Source organism: Amphibalanus amphitrite, unplaced genomic scaffold (genome assembly GCF_019059575.1).
Source record: "Amphibalanus amphitrite isolate SeventyFive unplaced genomic scaffold, NRLGWU_Aamphi_draft 000056F_arrow, whole genome shotgun sequence".
NCBI lineage: Eukaryota > Metazoa > Arthropoda > Thecostraca > Balanomorpha > Balanidae > Amphibalanus > Amphibalanus amphitrite.
In genome coordinates, this window is record NW_024881552.1 from 784,431 (window position 1) to 802,002 (window position 17,572).

Genomic DNA, 17,572 nt, shown 5'->3' on the forward strand with positions numbered 1-17,572 from the left:
TGATGCGGCCAAAGTCAACAAAAAGAACTCATCAATATGCACAAAAATTAAGGCATATATAGTCCAAAGTGACCTCCATCGAATGGTGGTAGTCCCTATTCAAGACACTTCTGCGTTTTTGGTACAGCGGCCACATTGATATTCAAATGCCTATCTCGCTAATGTTAACACTGACTGACTTGGATGGGTATGACTCCAAAAGTACATTTCCGATCTTGTTAAACTTTCAGTGGCACGTTAGCAAGGCCCTGGGGGAGTTTTTGGTAAAGTGCCTACCCATGACGCCTTCTCAATTTGTACGTAGCCCAAATCTTTAACGAGCTTGCTTGACTTTGGCCGTATCACCAAAAAAATCAAATTTTGATACCCGCGTACAAAAGTATTGGGAAGGCGTCATGGGTAAGCACTTTACCAAAAACTGCCCCAGGGCCTTGCAAACGTGTCACTAAAAGATCAAAGAGAACAGAGATGCACTTTGGGAGTTATTGGCCTTTAAGTCAGGCAATGTTAACATTAGCGAGATAAGCATTTGAATATCAATGTGGCCGCTGTACCAAAAACGCAGAAGTGTCATGAATAGCGACTACCACCATTCGATGGACGTCACTTTGCACTATATATGCCGTAATTTTTGTGCATATTGGTGAGTTCTTTTTTGTTGACTTTGGCCGTGTCACCAAAGATATCAAATTTTCAAACCCGCGTACAAATGATTTGAGAAGGCGTCATGGGTAAACACTACACCAAAAACTGCCTTAGGGCCTTGCAAACGTGTCACCAGAAGATGAAAGAGAACGGTGATGTATGTTGGGAGTTATTGGCCTTTAAGTGAGGCAGTGTTAACATTAGCGAGATAGGCATTTGAATATCAATGTGGCCGCTGTATCAAAAACGCAGAAGTGTCATGAATAGCGACTACCACCATTCGATGGAGGTCACTTTGGACTATATATGCCTTAATTTTTGTGCATATTGGTGAGTTCTTTTTTGTTGACTTTGGCCGTATCACCAAAGATATCAAATTTTCAAACCCGCGTACAAATGATTTGAGAAGGCGTCATGGGTAAACACTACACCAAAAACTGCCTTAGGGCCTTGCAAACGTGTCACCAGAAGATGAAAGAGAACGGTGATGTATGTTGGGAGTTATTGGCCTTTAAGTCAGGCAGTGTTAACATTAGCGAGATAGGCATTTGAATATCAATGTGGCCGCTGTATCAAAAACGCAGAAGTGTCATGAATAGCGACTACCACCATTCGATGGAGGTCACTTTGGACTATATATGCCTTAATTTTTGTGCATATTGGTGAGTTCTTTTTTGTTGACTTTGGCCGTATCACCAAAGATATCAAATTTTCAAACCCGCGTAAAAAAAGTTTTGAGAAGGCGTCATGGGTAGGCACTTGACCAAAAACTGCCGCAGGGCCTTGCTAACGTGCCACTTAAAGTTTAACAAGATCGGAGATGTACTTTTGGAGTTATACCCATCCAAGTCAGTCAGTATTAACATTAGCGAGATAACCATTTGAATATCAATGTGGCCGCTGTACCAAAAACGCAAAAGTGTCATGAATAGCGACTACCACCATTCGATGGAGGTCACTTTTGACTATATATGCCCTAATTTTTGTGCATATTGGTGAGTTCTTTTTTGTTGACTTTGGCCGTATCACCAAAGATATCAAATTTTCAAACCCGTGTAAAAAAGTATTGGGAAGGCGTCGTGGGTAGGCACTTGACCAAAAACTGTCACAGGGCCTTGCTAACGTGCTACTAAAAGTTTAACAAGATCGGAGATGTACTTTTGGAGTTATACCCATCCAAGTCAGTCAGCGTTAATATTAGCGAGATAGGCATTTGAATATCAATGTGGCCGCTGTACCAAAAACGCAGAAGTGTCATGAATAGCGACTACCACCATTCGATGGAGGCCACTTTGGACTATATATGCCGTAATTTTTGTGCATATTGGTGAGTTCTTTTTTGTTGACTTTGGTCGTATCACCAAAAAAAAAAAATCAAATTTTCAAACCCGCGTACAAAAGTTTTGAGAAGGCGTCATGGGTAGGCACTTGACCAAAAACTGTCCCAGGGCCTTGCTAACGTGCCACTAAATGTTTAACCAGATCGAAGATGTACTTTTGGAGTTATACCCATCCAAGTCAGTCAGCGTTAACCCGCGCCCAGATGGGGTCTGCCGAGCAACGTGGTCTGATGGGGGGGGGGGGCCATTTTGGCCCCCCCCTCAGATCTCGAGAACCACGCAACATAGCGACAAGCGGTAAACGGTGTTGGATAGCCCCAACGGGGAACTACCTTGTGACCCAATTTCATTGACCTCGGTCAAACCGATGACGTCACAGGTCAGGTCAAAGGTCGAATTTTCACCGTTTACAGGCATTTCAAGAAATGCGTTGTAGAATCGTGTAAAATGCATTTCATTGAAAATAATCGATGGGGAAATGTTCTTCAAACACATATTTTGCTATTTGAGGTCACTGATACCAGGTCAGGTCACAGAGGTCAGGTCACTGGGGGGTCACAATATGAAAGTGTCGTGTGATACATGTTTTATGGTCCATTTTACATGACAAATGCGATTATGTGGGTCAGACAGACTTTAGGGCCAGCTTAGGTCACGTTTTGGTCAAGGTCAGGTCAAGGTCAGGTCAAGGTCAGGTCAAATTAGGTCAAATTTCAAAGTTGATATTTTTGCATAAAATGGGTATCGATTCGATGCAGCTCGTCACGGAGAGTTCAATGGTGGCCTCCGTTTTGCGCTACGAGCTCTAGAATTGCCAAAAATTGAGTTCAAAAATTTGACGTCATCAATTTTTAACAGTTTTTTCGCTATAACTTGGCCAAAAAAAAAGAGGTATCGATCTAAAATTTGGTATGTATATCGAAGAGCGCAGGGACTATCACATATATTCCGGTTTTTTCGAAATTCGAAAAATTTTCGGAAATTTTTTGAGTTTTTCTAAAAAAATCAATTTTTTTGGATTTTTTGGGGTCAAAATCCCAAAATTTCGAAAATCCGAGATAGCAGTTTTGTAGCGCCGTCTTTTCTCTACACAACCACATAAAGAACTTTAAAATTGCTTGTTAACTGTAGAATTGGTGAGCGTTTCAAGATGTCATGTTTTTTGCTCATTTTTACTCGAACATGACCTCAGTTTGACCTCAATAACTCCTGACCTGAGGTGACCTGTGACTTGAAATTTTGTGTGAAGGTGTCAAATTGATGCCCGGTAAGGTACCCAAAATTTGGCGGCGCTGCGCGCCGCCGTTTTCTCGCTATTAAAGAAAAACCACAGGGGGGGGGCCAAAATGCCCCCCCCCCATCAGGGCGCGGGTTAACATTAGCGAGATAGGCATTTGAATATCAATGTGGCCGCTGTACCAAAAACGCAGAAGTGTCATGAATAGCGACTACCACCATTCGATGGAGGTCACTTTGGACTATATATGCCTTAATTTTTGTGCATATTGGTGAGTTCTTTTTTGTTGACTTTGGCCGTATCACCAAAGATATCAAATTTTCAAACCCGCGTACAAAAGTATTGAGAAGGTGTCATGGGTAGGCACTTGACCAAAAACTGCCCCAGGGCCTTGCAAACGTGCCACTAAAAGTTTAACGAGCTCGGAGATGTACTTTTGGAGTTATACTCATCCAAGTCAGTCAGTGTTAACATAAGCGAGATAGGCATTTGAATATCAATGTGGCCGCTGTACCAAAAACGCAGAAGTGTCATGAATAGCGATTACCACCATTCGATGGAGGTTACTTTGGACTATATATGCCGTAATTTTTGTGCATATTGGTGAGTTCTTTTTTGTTGACTTTGGTCGTATGACCAAAAAAATCAAATTTTCAAACCCGCGTACAAACGATTTGAGAAGGCGTCATGGGTAGGCACTTAGCCAAAAACTGCCTTAGGGCCTTGCAAACGTGTCATCAAAAGATGAAAGAGAACGGTGCTGTACTTTGGGAGTTATTGGCCTTTAAGTCAGGCAGTGTTAACATTAGCGAGATAGGCATTTGAATATCAATGTGGCCGCTGTACCAAAAACGCAGAAGTGTCATGAATAGAGACTACCACCATTCGATGGAGGTCACTTTGGACTGTATATCCTGTAATTTTTGTGCATATTGGTGAGTTCTTTTTTGTTGACTTTGGCCGTATGACCAAAAATATCAAATTTTCAAACCCGCGTACAAACGATTTGAGAGGGCGTCATGGGTAGGCACTTGACCAAAAACTGCCCCAGGGCCTTGCAAACGTGTGACTAAAAGATGAAAGAGAACGGTGATGTACTTTGGGAGTTATTGGCCTTTAAGTCAGGCAGTGTTAACATTAGCGAGATAGGCATTTGAAAATAAAAATGGCCCCTGTACCAAAAACGCAGAAGTGTCATGAATAGTGTCTACCACCATTCGATGGAGGCTGCTTTGGACTATATATCCTGTAATTTTGGTGTATATTGGTGAGTTTTTTTGATGACCTGCCACTATATGACCTTGAATGACCTTCAAAAGGAAAACAGGTATATCTCGTAAACTATTGAGTGTCATGTATTGGGATATATATTTTCAGAATCAGGGCTTTCCTGGCTACACGATGGTAGCCAAAACTTCGCATTTGGTGAGTTTTTTTGAATGTGCATTTGAAAGTGAATCTGAATATCATAGCACTTGATGCACGTCGGACAGACGCCAATAACTCAACATCATGTTCTATTCAAGCAGGGTGTTTTCAGAACTGAGGACAACCTGTTGTACGACTTTCATGAATCCTCCAATCAAAATGCGCATTTCCTTGCGCTAGCAGTAGATAACTTTTAGCTGGCGAACAGAACACGCTAGCCCCTACAACTTTTTTTTCAACTGCACATCAAATTTTGTCGTTTCAGCGAAACACAGGAAACTTCTGAAGACTTTTCCGATATTTTCCCTATAAACATTCATCATGCATTGAATATTTTCGATATCCATGCTATAACCGTGCTAGGCTTGTTTTTTTTTTTGCAGACAGAATCCATGAATATTTTCTATTTCGTCTTACAATCCTACGCCGGTCCCGTAGCTCAGTTGGTAGAGCGTTGGACTCCGCGTGGTGAGAGCACGCGTTCCCGGTTATAACAGTCTAAGTCCGGGTTCGAAGCGCGACGGGCGCTTGACATTTATGGGCCTCCTGACAGGTATGGTTGCGGTTGGTGGCAGACCGTGGCCAGGCGAAGTCAGTGAGGGGACCGGCCGTGCGCGGCTATGTGCGCACGTTAAACTTTGGACTCTAAATTCTGCCATAGAACTGGAATTGCGCGATCGGAGGGTAGAGGGCAGGGTCACCGCAGCAAGCTTCGCTTAGCGGTGGCTCTGTCCTTGTGAATCCTTCCTATCAAAAGGTTCGGACTAAATTTATACAAAAAAAAATCCTAGTAACCTGCTGGGTTGGGGGGGGGGGTCAGGACCCCCCTGAAAACGAATTACTGCTATGTAAGTCAATGGTACTGCATCCAGCCCGCCTCCATCTGCCCAGCCTGGCGGGCTGGACCCCCCTGACATTTTGACAGATCTCCACCCCTGCCTATTAGCGTCCTTCCTCAAAATGTGTGTCCGAGATGACCATATAGATCAGAGGTCATACTCATCTACACCAAGGTGAAGGCCCCCTTTAAGACATCTACACCCCAGAAACGGACGGAGAGGTCATTTCCATAAGGGGTACCTACACACCACACCCTCTCCGGGCTGAACGTTTGACCGGTAGCTACGAATTACGATTGGCAGGGAGACCCACCATTGGGACACATCCGTTCCGTCCGGGCGGTCTCGGCTACTTTATCAGCCATCACCGGACCTTCGGTCTTCTAGGCCAAAGAGGTTGTCCCCTCGCCAATGCGAATTCTGAGTCGGACTCGGTCGGAGTCCACAGCATTTGCCCGGAGTCCGAGTCGGAGTCGGAGTCACCGAAAATCCATCGACCCAGCAGCCCTAGCTAAATCCGCCCTATTTGATCTAGAGCTTCGCAGAAAAACGAGCGACCGTGCCATTACGAGGCGCAGCGTCTGATGCTTAGGTAATTTTAAAATCTTCAGCCAGCTGGTGACCACCCCGGTCAAATACCACAGCGAACGAGTCCGGTTTTGGTAAATAACTTCGCTAAGAATGCTCGCAGAGCCAACATTTTTTTCACCATTTAATTGATCGCGCTTGGGCGCGTCGAGTGAGGAGAGAACTGTCAAATTAGGATGGTTAGGTTAAAACTCAAAGCCGTTCAGATCACGAAGTAGGACGAGGATATTGTATACCATTCGATTCGACAAATCTTTCCAAACATTATGACGGCATTCTCGCAGGCTTACTTTGCTCGGGAGTTATTGAAACTCATTACTTAAAAAAACTTCACTAACACCATTACGAGCGTTGGAAGATCGCATCTCGATCGCCGGCTCGGCCCCGGTCCGTATTTTTATTTTGGTACCTACCGTGTGCCGGTACGGCGGCCGATTGGTTCAGTCTGACGAGGCCGCGGTTCGGCGCCGCGGAGCTGGCCGGACAGCTGGTTGGGTGGGAGGGGAGGGGGCAGGGGGCTGGTCCTCTGGGCGACTCCTCTCCCTGGTCACTCGGTCTGGGGACGCCGCAGAGGCAGGAGCGCAGCCGACGACACCGAGTGAGCCGCGGCGTTCACCACGAGAGGCGGCACGGGGTCGGAGCCGGCTCCTGCACAGAGGGAACACTCCAGCGGCGGACCTGTCAGGACACTCCAGCAGTAAGTTCTCGGGACGCTCCAGCGGTCAGTCCATGGGACACTTCAGCACAGTCAGTCCAGCATACTGGAGTACCGTATATGCACGGTACTTCGGACAGCCATGGCTTCTGCTTGTTATCGGAGTTGCAGCAGCGTACATACGGTAGTCACTGTCTGATCCTGATCTCACCCTCAGAGCTGACCTGTTGTCAAACACGGCGCTCACGAGTCACGGGTATAACTCGGGGGTGGCCCACTCGTGCCACTAAAACGTTACAACAAACAGGAGAGCTTTACTGATTATGTAGAGGCATATTTGTGTTATAAGGTTATCGGTACAGCGAACAAATATTTTTTCATTAAGTTATTTGCTGTATTTAAATAAATTTCGTTTGAATTGTTGAGATATCTGAAAGACTATTTTCGGACGAAACCAATCCATTGTTCTGACAGATGGGTAGACAAACGCGTCGCCCAAGCGGATAGAAGGACGGACGGGGAAACTATTCGGCAAAGACGGACAAAAGGACTATACGGGCGAGACGTGCCGAGTGCGCGAGTAATGGAAGAGAATGGGACAGAACGGACAGACTGTACATACCTACGTCATGGACGGTGCGGACCGAGAGTTCGGAGACTATTTGGACGGGACAAAAGGAAGGACTTAAGGGAATGTTAAGCCATCCACTACAGTTTGATTATAGAGTCAATCAGTTCCAATATGAGTCAATCGGTCAATGACCAATATTGTTTCAAAATATCAATGCTGTAGCTTGTAAACAACAAAAGAAATAGAAGCGTCGAAATGAGAGGATCTTTCAAAATCGCCGGTGTGACTCATTAACCCTATTCCTGGCGGGCTCCGCCGGGACAAGAAACTGGCGGGGGGGCCGATTCGGCCCCCCCTTTCAGATCTCAAAAACTACACATCGCAGCGACAAACGGCGAACGGCGTTTGATAGGTCGTTTAAAAATCTACAACTTTTACATCAAACATTTTCAGGTCAGGTCAATATTGAGGTCACCAGAGTCCAGAGGTCATCAACGATAAAATGTTTTGGAATTAGTTACCTATATAACTTTTAAACTAAGAAACATAGAGACATAAAACCAATACATTTTTTGTTGCTCTCGCCGAGGCGATGCGAAATAAGTATGTGATGACCTTCACAGGTCAATTTAAAATTTGACCTGAGGTCAAGGTCAGGTCATTCATCAATGAGGTTGTGGGGTATGGTCATGCTGCATACCAAACGACGCGCCTTGACCAGGCGAGCAGTTTGGTACCACTTACAAGTCTTTAGCACCATAATGTCGTGATTTATTGACAGAAAAACGATTTATGACGTCACATGACCTCAGATGACCTTTGCCGGTGCCCCTGTCAATTAGCGGCACCAGGATCATCACCGATGAGATAATCTTCCATAATACTGAAAGAACTGGGTGGTTTTGACTCGTTTACACGAAGCAGGAGGCGTTTCAATATTTTCCCATAGGCTTGCAATGTAAAGGTCACGAGTCTGGCCTGACCTCAGGTCACAGATATGAAAATTCTGAGATATACAAATTGCACATACTGGTACCCTAACTAAAGCCTGAAGAGAAGAAATTGATCGGTCAAAAACTCTAGCTCTGGCGTAATTGCAAACTTTTCTGAGGTAGGGTCACCAAACCGCCTCTGGTAACGTGACCTGAGGTCAGATCAACTCAAAATTTTCAGAAATGTTGCGTAAAAGCCTTTTAGAAAAAGTCAGAAAATTTGAGCTTCCTAGCTCATAGCGTTTGGGAGATATAACCAAAAAACCTCAGGGGGGGGGGGGGGCTCCTGAGCCCCCCTCCCCCCAGGAATAGGGTTAAAGGGACCCTCCCACCTTAACATTAGATTTGAGTTGAGATAGCCAAAATGGGGTCCCTGGCTCACAATTACCGGTTTCGGCACTCACAACATCGACAAATGCCTTAACCCTATTCCTGGCGGGCTCCGCCGGGACAAGAAACTGGCGGGGGGGGGGGCCGATTCGGCCCCCCCCCTGAGATCTCGAGAACGAAGCAAGATAGCGACAAGCGGTAAACGGCATCGGATACGCACGGCCAAGATCTACAATTTTTACCAAGGTCATTTTCAGGTCAGGTCAAAGATGACGTCACAGGGGTCGAAAAAGTCAAAATGGCGGCACTAGATATGGAGAGAGTTTTTCTCGAATAACTTTCGAATTAGTCAAGATAGGAACAAACTAAGGGCATCATCGTGATCCTCTCGTCAATCCGAATGATATATATGTTGACCTCGAAAGGTCAAGGTCAAAGGTTGACCTCAGGTCACGTGACCTCGAGGTCATCATGTATATCATTCGATGCGTCTTGACGAGCTGAACACAATGAGACCATCCACGCGTCTGTATCTTGTTCCTGTACGGAGTTATTGGCCAAAAACCTTTGGTGACCTTTGATGACGTCACATGACCTCACAGCTGCCCAACAGCAAAACAGACCTCAAGGTAGTGAAGGTTGATCGTATATGAAGTCATGTATGGTATATGGGGCCATTCCGACCCGTTTTAGTGGTAAAAACAGGGAGTTGATTTTTCCCCCATTGACTTATAATGGGGAGGTCGCGAAATTGACCTGACCTTAGGTCACCGATATCAAAATTCCGAGATATACAAATTGCACATACTGGTACCCTAACTAAACCCTGAAGAGAAGAAATTGATCGGTCAAAAACTCTAGCTCTGGCGTGATTGCAAACTTTTCTGAGGTAGCGTCACCAAACCGCCTCTGGTGACCTGACCTGAGGTCAGATCAACTCCAAATTTTCAGACATGTTGCGTAGAAGCCTTTTAGGAAAAGTCAGAAAATTTGAGCTTCCTAGCTCAACGCGTTTGGGAGATATAACCAAAAAACCTCAGGGGGGGGGCTCCTGAGGCCCCCCCCCCCCGCCAGGAATAGGGTTAAATCGGAAATATTGAATTTCAAAATTGCAGCATTTTGATTCAGAGGGGCTAATGCATAGGAATACCCCTCTGAATGTGTGACGTCAGCGCAGATATCTAACGATTTTTTAAATGTTTGACTAAAACGTTTTGTAGCACGCGGTGGTATATGCTGCGTTGCGCGCAACAAATGCCGCACTTTTAAATAAAGTCGCTAGGAACAGCGGAGATCCCAAAAAGTAAACAAAAGTAAAAGTCTAATATCTTGAAAACCGGTGAATATTTTTCGGTGAAATTTGGTAGATATTCGTTTTCGCTCTTTCTGAACCGAGCGACATCATTTTCTTGCCAATTCATTAACTTTTTTGAAGGTGGGAGGGTCCCTTTAATGGTTCAACATGCATCAGGCAAGGCATATAAATTCCACCCATGATAAACCACTAATTAATTTCATTCATACCAGCACCGTCTACCCCTGTCACCCGGCGTTGTCACTCGGCTGTTGTCCACTCACTCATTCAGTCACGTTTCCCCCATCTCCGTACCGAAGGCCACAGCGCGGCACGGGGTCGTTTATACGGCGGATTTAGCGGCGGGCAGTCCGCCGTAGAGGCACGGGGGCCCGGCGCGGAGACGAGTCCCCGTCTCTGTTCTAACTCCGCGCTGTTCCGCCGCGGGCACCGCCACCCGGCAGATCCACGGAAGGCCGTTAGTGTTTAATTTACCCGCCGACGGCGCCGGATGGACAGATAGTTCCTTGTAGCGGTGAGGAGGGGGCTCTGACAGGCTCCCCTGCCGACTCGTCCTCACCTGTCACCGGTCAGACTGCCTCCTATAGAATTACCGCCGTAACGCCGCACCCGCTGAGCGAACCAACACAGCTGGCAATAAACGGCGATTACCGTTCGACGTGATGAGCTCCCGTGCTTCAGCAGCGATATCGACACATATATGTTATGCCTACCTGTCTATTCTCTTCACTGTCTGATGTGTATTGTGTATGTTCTGTTATTTTCAGCACTGCCATGCTGTCTCGTCTGCTGCTGACCTGCTGTGTCTGCTGGACAGCCTGCCCAGCCGTATCGGGACAACCGCCCGAGGGTAAGGAACAATGAGATCGAGATGAGATTGGAGGAACAATGAGCGGCTGAATTAAAACATCTGATGATGAGAGTAAAAAGGGATCGATATAACGCCATATACGGAACAGTATAAAACCCTGGCTGGGACGGTTCCGAATAATCAAAATCCGACTGAGCCTTATCAAATAAAACCTTTGTACCTATATTACATAATACATATGTCACATTTATATGAGTGACACCCTGAAACAAAAACCGCAATATATTTTCACTGTCAGCTTATTCTCACTATAAATATGACACTATCAGAATGATAAATTAATTCTTGTCTATATAAATGCACAGTAAGTTCGGCGTGTTGCGGTAAAGGGGAGCCCGCCGTTCCGCTCCATGACCCCTATCTCGGCACCCGGTCGCAGCTCTGCGGTTACCGGGTGTTCTAACGACTCACAGTCACTGAAGAAACAAATAGGATTACACTCGTTATTGGCCGGTGCAAACACCGCATACAGCAGCCTCATAGATGCAGCGATTTCATGGAATTGTGGTCCGGTAACTACTATTTACGTAATCCGGAACGGCTCGCAGGTCGTCGACTTAATTACAGTAAACCGATTATGGTGATTTAAAACATGACACTTTAAGTTTTGCGACCATGACTAACATCCTTAGCTGCTGACCGTCTCGTCTTCATATTTAACCTTCCTCAATGGTCCTAACTGCCCCGTTTCCGTAAACGTATACATAGGTATACTACATAGCTACATGTATATGTTGCAGGCACTTTAGAAAATCAGTCATTTTGTAAAATGCCTAGGCGTTTTACAAAAAGACGGCTGTTTGAAAAATGACTGAACGCAACCAGGCTTTTTTCAAAATGGCTAGCCATTTTACAAAATGACTAGGCATTTTGCAAAATGCCTGACTAGTATGGAACGTTGATCCCACTACAGATACTATGGCCAACAGTTTTTGGACGTCTTCCTACACCCTATAGGTACGTGTTCAGCCTGTAGCTGATCGATTTGAAGCTCTGTGATGACGACAATGCTGAGTAACGACCAGGTTGAGTTGCAGACTCGGCTGTAGCATAAAACATTGTTTAGTTAACGCTGTAAACGCTCTCTGATCGCAATGAATATTAAAGCAATGATTAACCCGCGAGTTGCTGGGGGGGGGGGCGTTAAACGCCCCCACTTTTTTCGCCGGGCCATAGCATAAAAACGGCCCGCCGCAGGCGCGCCAAATTTTGGGTACCTGTAGGGAATTGATTGAAGTTTATTGTGACAAAGTTTCAAAAAAATCGGTCGGAAAATTCTTTAGATATCGAGGTTTTAGTGACGTCATGATTTCTGAGATTTCGACCAAAAACGGCATATGTTCAAAAAATCATATAAAATCACAGAATAGACATACTTACATGCCGCAAACGCCATTAGACTGCCAATACCATGATCAATCAAATGGCTATCTTCGATTATTGATTATCGTTCCGCATTTTCCATAATCTTGAACTGAATCTTGGCAATTTTTCGTGACTACTTCACGACCACGATACATGAATTTCTTAAATTGAACTTTTTGAGCCAAACACGTACACATATGATAAAATGAATGTCACCATCGTGTTCTACGCCCCAAATTACCTACAAAACATGTGTCACAGGCTGCGAATATCAGTTTTGATTTTCGGGGATATGTGCCTACCCGGTTGACCTGACCTTGACCCTGACCTATGCTTGACTGACCCCTACATGGAGCTGACACTCTTGTAGGCCTTATAAGATGGATTGTGCACCGTTTTGACAGAGTTTATGGCGAGAGGCGCCCATTGCGAAGTCCTGAAGTCCATGCTACTGAAAGCCCGATTTCAGGTGTTTGACCTGATCTTGACCCGACCTGTGACCTCAAAATTCAACTTTAAAGTACTCATCTGAAGCGTCTAGTCGCGTTCTTTCGTTTGCCGCCTCGTGCGTTTCGCTGCGCCTATTGGTTCTCGAGTTATCGGCTGGGGGCGTTTAACGCCCCCCCCCCCCCCCCCAGCAAACGGTGGGTGGCGAAATACCCCAGCAACTGCCGGGTTAACAAAACACGATTAATTTTGTTCTGTGGCAACAGCTTTGAGTACCTACTTGCATGGTCCCAGTTTAAAATATCAAGCTCCACATCGGGAGAATCATCAGGTCGCTTAAGGCGTAGGACGAGAGCGTTGGTTTCAGAAGACACTAACGCCTAAGTGTGTGGGATCGAATCCTCGCGACCTCTAATAGTTTTACAGATACAGGCCGGCATAGGGCCAGTCGTTTGTTGACGCTCCAGATCGATCATTTTAAATCCAGCAGCGTCGCTGACGTGGGGGTTGGAAATGTCGCGGGCCTACACTTCTCAAAATAGAGGTAGGTATGGGCTTCCCACTGCTGGACTCCTCTGGTCATAATGCTGGACTCCTCGGTCCACCTACACGCTACCAAAACGTATATATAATTAGGTACTCGTATCTACAACACGCTGCTCAGTCATTTTGTAAAATGGCTAGGTATTTTGTAAAATGCCTAGGCATTTTGCAAAATGACTGGAGAGTCAGTCATTTTGTAAAATGCCTAGGCTTTTTGCAAAAAGCCTGGAAAATCAGGCATTTTGCAAAATGCCTAGGCATTTTACAAAATGACTGGTTTTCTAAAGTGCCTGCAACATATATAAATGCCCAAGTGGTCCTAGCCGTCCGGTCGCTATACAAGCCTCTCCTTACCGTTGCTAGCCGTCCCCCCAGTGAGCGGTGCTAAGTGCTAACCACCCCGCCCCGCCCATACCTCCCGCTCCCTCAGTGGTGCTGCTGGACCCGAAGGACCTGGGCTACCTGCCGCCGGTCACCAAGACTGCCGCTGCCGCTGCAGTCGACACCCGGTGCGGGGTGAACGTCCCCAGCGCGGAGCCGACCAAGGAGGCCGTCCACCTCGGAGAGTACCCGTGGATGGCGAGGCTCGGATATACCAGTGAGTTGAAACAGAGTTTTAACTACTCTCGCTGCAGATAAACACTAAGCAACAAACTCATGTCAGCAATAAACTCAACAGCTTGTATACATAAGTGAGCAAATAAAGGTGTGAACTGAATGTCATATGGAAATAGGACCGAGGTGCAATCGACCATGGCTAATGTCTATGCTAATGTCGAAAATTGGAATATCCACGAAAACTCTTTGGCTCTGCTTTTCATTAAAATGAGAGTAAGGACCAACGCACTCTCGGGAGCCTGCCTCCTGTCAGCCTAGCCATCTCTTATCCGTACGTTGCAGGACGCTCGAAGAAGTCGAAGCGCGTGGTGTACAGCTGCGGCGGCACGCTGATCACGGAGCGGTACGTGCTGACGGCGGCCCACTGCGTCAGCCGGCTGCCCAAGGACCTGGCCATGACGGCAGTCAGACTCGGGGAGCACAACATCACAACCGAGAGGGACTGTCTGGAGGTGAGAGGGAGGGAGGGAGGGAGGGAGAGAAGGGGGAGACTGGCTCACTACGAAAGGGACTACTTTACAGTGAGAGAAGTTCCCTCGATTATTTTATTTTCCACAAGGTCAAATTCAACGAGAGAGCCATGAACAACAGGAATCGGCCCCGTGGAATCTTTGGAGAGGAATGGGAATAGGATATGTCCGTGAGGTTGGCTTCTTGGATAGGTCTTTCGCCGTTTGGAGAGAAGACAATACGGTGATTATATTGAAGGTCAGCTTTGTTCGTCTTGGCTCAGACATGGACGAATGCATGATATGCAGCAGCCCTGAAAACATGAATCAATTGTATTGGAACATTATCTCAAGCTGCAATCCTAACATCGAATCGATGCTACCCCATGCCGTTTGGTATTTCCTCTGCTTTTGCCGTATCATTAAAGCACACTATTTCGTACACGTAATTTGTGTGAACGCCATTGCCAAGGATTTACATATTTAGTAAGATAATATGCTGGACCGCTCACTAAATGGCTTATCTCAGCCGTCAGACCCCCGGCGAAGCTATTACCAGGAGCGATGGGAGCCATTTATAAATAATGAAACAGATCCATCTTCCAAGAGCGAGAGACATTTGTAATCTCCCCTCCCTTACAGACGTCCGGTAGACTAACCTCTCCCTCCCCACAAACCGCCGTGAGGCGTGCTTTGACCCCCCGCCCCCTCCCCCCCAGACGCCCTCTGGCGAGGTCTGCTCTGACGAGGTGCAGGACTTTGGCGTGGAGGAGGTGATCCCGCACCCGGAGCACCACAAGCCGCGGCAGTACCACAACGACATCGCCCTGGTGCGGCTCGACAGACCCGTGGAGCGGTCAGGTGGGTACGGATTACAGAACTGACGACCCTGTGGACATGGTCCCCTAATTAGGGAGATCAGGTTGAAACTGTACCGAAGCTATAGCTTACCAAGGTCTCACGACCGTGGCTCGTTGAATTAAAGGTTGGATGGAAGCACTCAGGGCGAAGCACCCTATAAAGATGTCTGTAATGTATTAGCTTCGTTTTTGAAGAGTAACGAGTTCCATGGGGTGGGTCAGGAATCATACACATTCAGGGACGGCAAAAGTGGCGTGTTTTGATTGTCTCCAGTATGGTAATCGGATCACTGTCATATTATAACTCTGTGCCGCCCATTCTCCGCATAGCTCTCATTAGTTGAGACCTGTTCCCGTGTCGACTAATGTCATTGTCATCTGACGTGACGTGATTAAATACAGCGCCCGGCGGCGACCGTCTCACGGCTGCGGCACATCCGTTATCGCAATGGCACTTAGCATGCCGAGCACGCGTTACCTTGGCTCTGCAGAGCAGAGGATTATCTAATCCCCCTCAAACAATGACCACAGCAGCAGCTAGCAGAGCGTCCTGTAACCGATCGGAAAAATACATATTCAAAGAGTTACAGCAGCCACAGCATTCAATGGCACCATGCAAAGATGAATTGGCATTTATCTCCAACAGTGTCTGACACACGAGGACAGCCCATGATACATGACTCTTGATACGCAGTGATACAGCGACAGGCCATGATGCATGGCTGGGTCTGATGTGATGGACGGTGTACCGATGACAAGCCGTTCGGCTGTGTTGGCAGAGTTCGTGCGGCCCATCTGTCTTCCGTTCGACCCGTCCGTGCGCAGAAACATCACCGGGAAGACGGTGACACTCGCCGGCTTCGGATCCAGTGAGTGATGGCTCGGGCGGTGCAGGACGGCAGGCGGGGTTTGAGATGCGACGACTGGTCGGTTGATTACATGCTGTGTTTATAAGTAATGTTAGCAGCACGGTTTCTACTAGTTCCTTCGCAGTTTCTTCTTATTGCACAGTCCTCTAACAGAAATGTCTCTTAGTCCTGGTACACCATTCCTATTGGGCACACTACAGTCCCATCGGTCCATCCCCCACAAACGCACAGCTGGAGTTGTCATTGACCTGACATCGCCCTCCTCTCGGCAGTCGGCACACCCAATGACGCGCTCCGAGAGCTGCACGTGCCCGTGGTGGACAGCCAGAAGTGCGCCAAGGCGTTCCAGCGTTTCCGCACGGCGATTGGTCCGCACCAGCTGTGCGCCGGAGGGCAGAAGGGTCGCGGCGCATGCGCAGGGGACGCCGGCGGCCCTCTGATGGCGGCTGCCGTGCCCGGCCAGCCCAGGGTGCTGGTCGGAGTGGTGTCGTTCGGTCCGGCCACGTGCGGGACGCAGAACGTGCCAGACGTGTACACACGCGTGGCCGACTACAAAGACTGGATCGTCGAAAATATGAAGGACTGAGAGAGAATATATGGGTCTATGCTGCAGAGATCGCGGGACCGTTCGGCGCTGGGCGCTGGGACCGGTCGTGAATAAAGATAGATATCATATTACAATATAAGTGGTAATCCGTGGAGAAAAGACACTCATTTTGTGAGTTGACGGGGCGGGCCCCCCTAGCGATGCCGCCTGTGGCGATGCGATGTGCCGCGGCGTGTTTACCGACTTCTTTCCGAGCCCGATGAGAATACACGAGTGCAAAACTAACTGCTTTTATGATGCGATCCAACAAGACAATGAATGAAACAGCTTGATGCCGATATCCATTCCTCAGTCGTGAAACAACACCTGGCTCAATCGTCACTCTGTAGTCTGTAGCATGCAATTAGGCTTCAAATGATGAACATTGAACATGATGGCTGATCGCGCCTTAAACGTTGAATCACAAATTACCCCGTTATAAAATAACGTATGTAAGAATACCACAACCCGCTAATGCACGGGACACTATTAAAACACCGATAACAATTATAATCCTCGGCTACCATGCCTGTCCGGAGAACCAGAAGTCGCCCAACTCGGAGGAACCGTGGGAGAGGGGAGAGCTGAGGGAGGGGGAGGGGTGACATGAAGATCTTACCGGACCGGTTTGCGACAAAGGCTGACGGTTTTAGTTGTGGACCTGGTCAGGTCTGGCGATGATAGAAGTGGGAAACGACTCAAACTGGTGGCAACAAATAATGCAACGAGACCCCGAGATATTGGGATAACAACAACACAAGGTTACGTAAAAAAGACCCTTAGAAACTGCATTACCAAGTCATAGGCGGCGGAACGGGGAGGGCACCGGAGCACCGTGCCCCTCTTTGATTTTGGCATTTTAACATTAGCCCTATGGGCGTTGCATGGAAAGAATGGGACCAAAAGTTGGCAGTGCCCCCCCCCCCCCTAATTGAAGGTGTTCCGCCGCTACTGTACCAAGTTACATGCTGGAAAGGGTCTAGCAAAAGGAACACAAAAGGTCAGCCAGCGGCAGATAGTTGCA

At 47.3% G+C, this 17,572-nt stretch overlaps 1 protein-coding gene across 1 annotated transcript; it reads left to right on the forward strand.

Annotated features, from left to right (window-relative positions):
- Window positions 1–5,508: 5,508 nt before the first annotated feature.
- LOC122378199 (phenoloxidase-activating factor 3-like) lies at window positions 5,509–16,794 on the forward strand. Its single transcript, XM_043358998.1, has 7 exons — window positions 5,509–6,774; window positions 10,708–10,790; window positions 13,597–13,764; window positions 14,067–14,236; window positions 14,953–15,094; window positions 15,873–15,962; window positions 16,235–16,794. Exons 2-7 carry the CDS (start codon window positions 10,715–10,717, stop codon window positions 16,546–16,548), a joined length of 960 nt encoding a protein of 319 aa, XP_043214933.1. The 5' UTR covers window positions 5,509–6,774; window positions 10,708–10,714; the 3' UTR covers window positions 16,549–16,794.
- The last annotated feature ends 778 nt before the right edge of the window (window positions 16,795–17,572 follow it).

What these genes read in the sequence shown, in the direction of transcription:
- LOC122378199 (XM_043358998.1), top strand. Translation starts at nt 10,715, where the DNA reads ATGCTGTCTCGTCTGCTGCTGACCTGCTGTGTCTGCTGGACAGCCTGC. An exon ending in CCGAGAGGGACTGTCTGGAG is followed by an intron (nt 14,237 to 14,952) that starts GTGAGAGGGAGG and finishes CCTCCCCCCCAG; the next exon opens with ACGCCCTCTGGCGAGGTCTG. An exon ending in ACTCGCCGGCTTCGGATCCA is followed by an intron (nt 15,963 to 16,234) that starts GTGAGTGATGGC and finishes TCCTCTCGGCAG; the next exon opens with TCGGCACACCCAATGACGCG.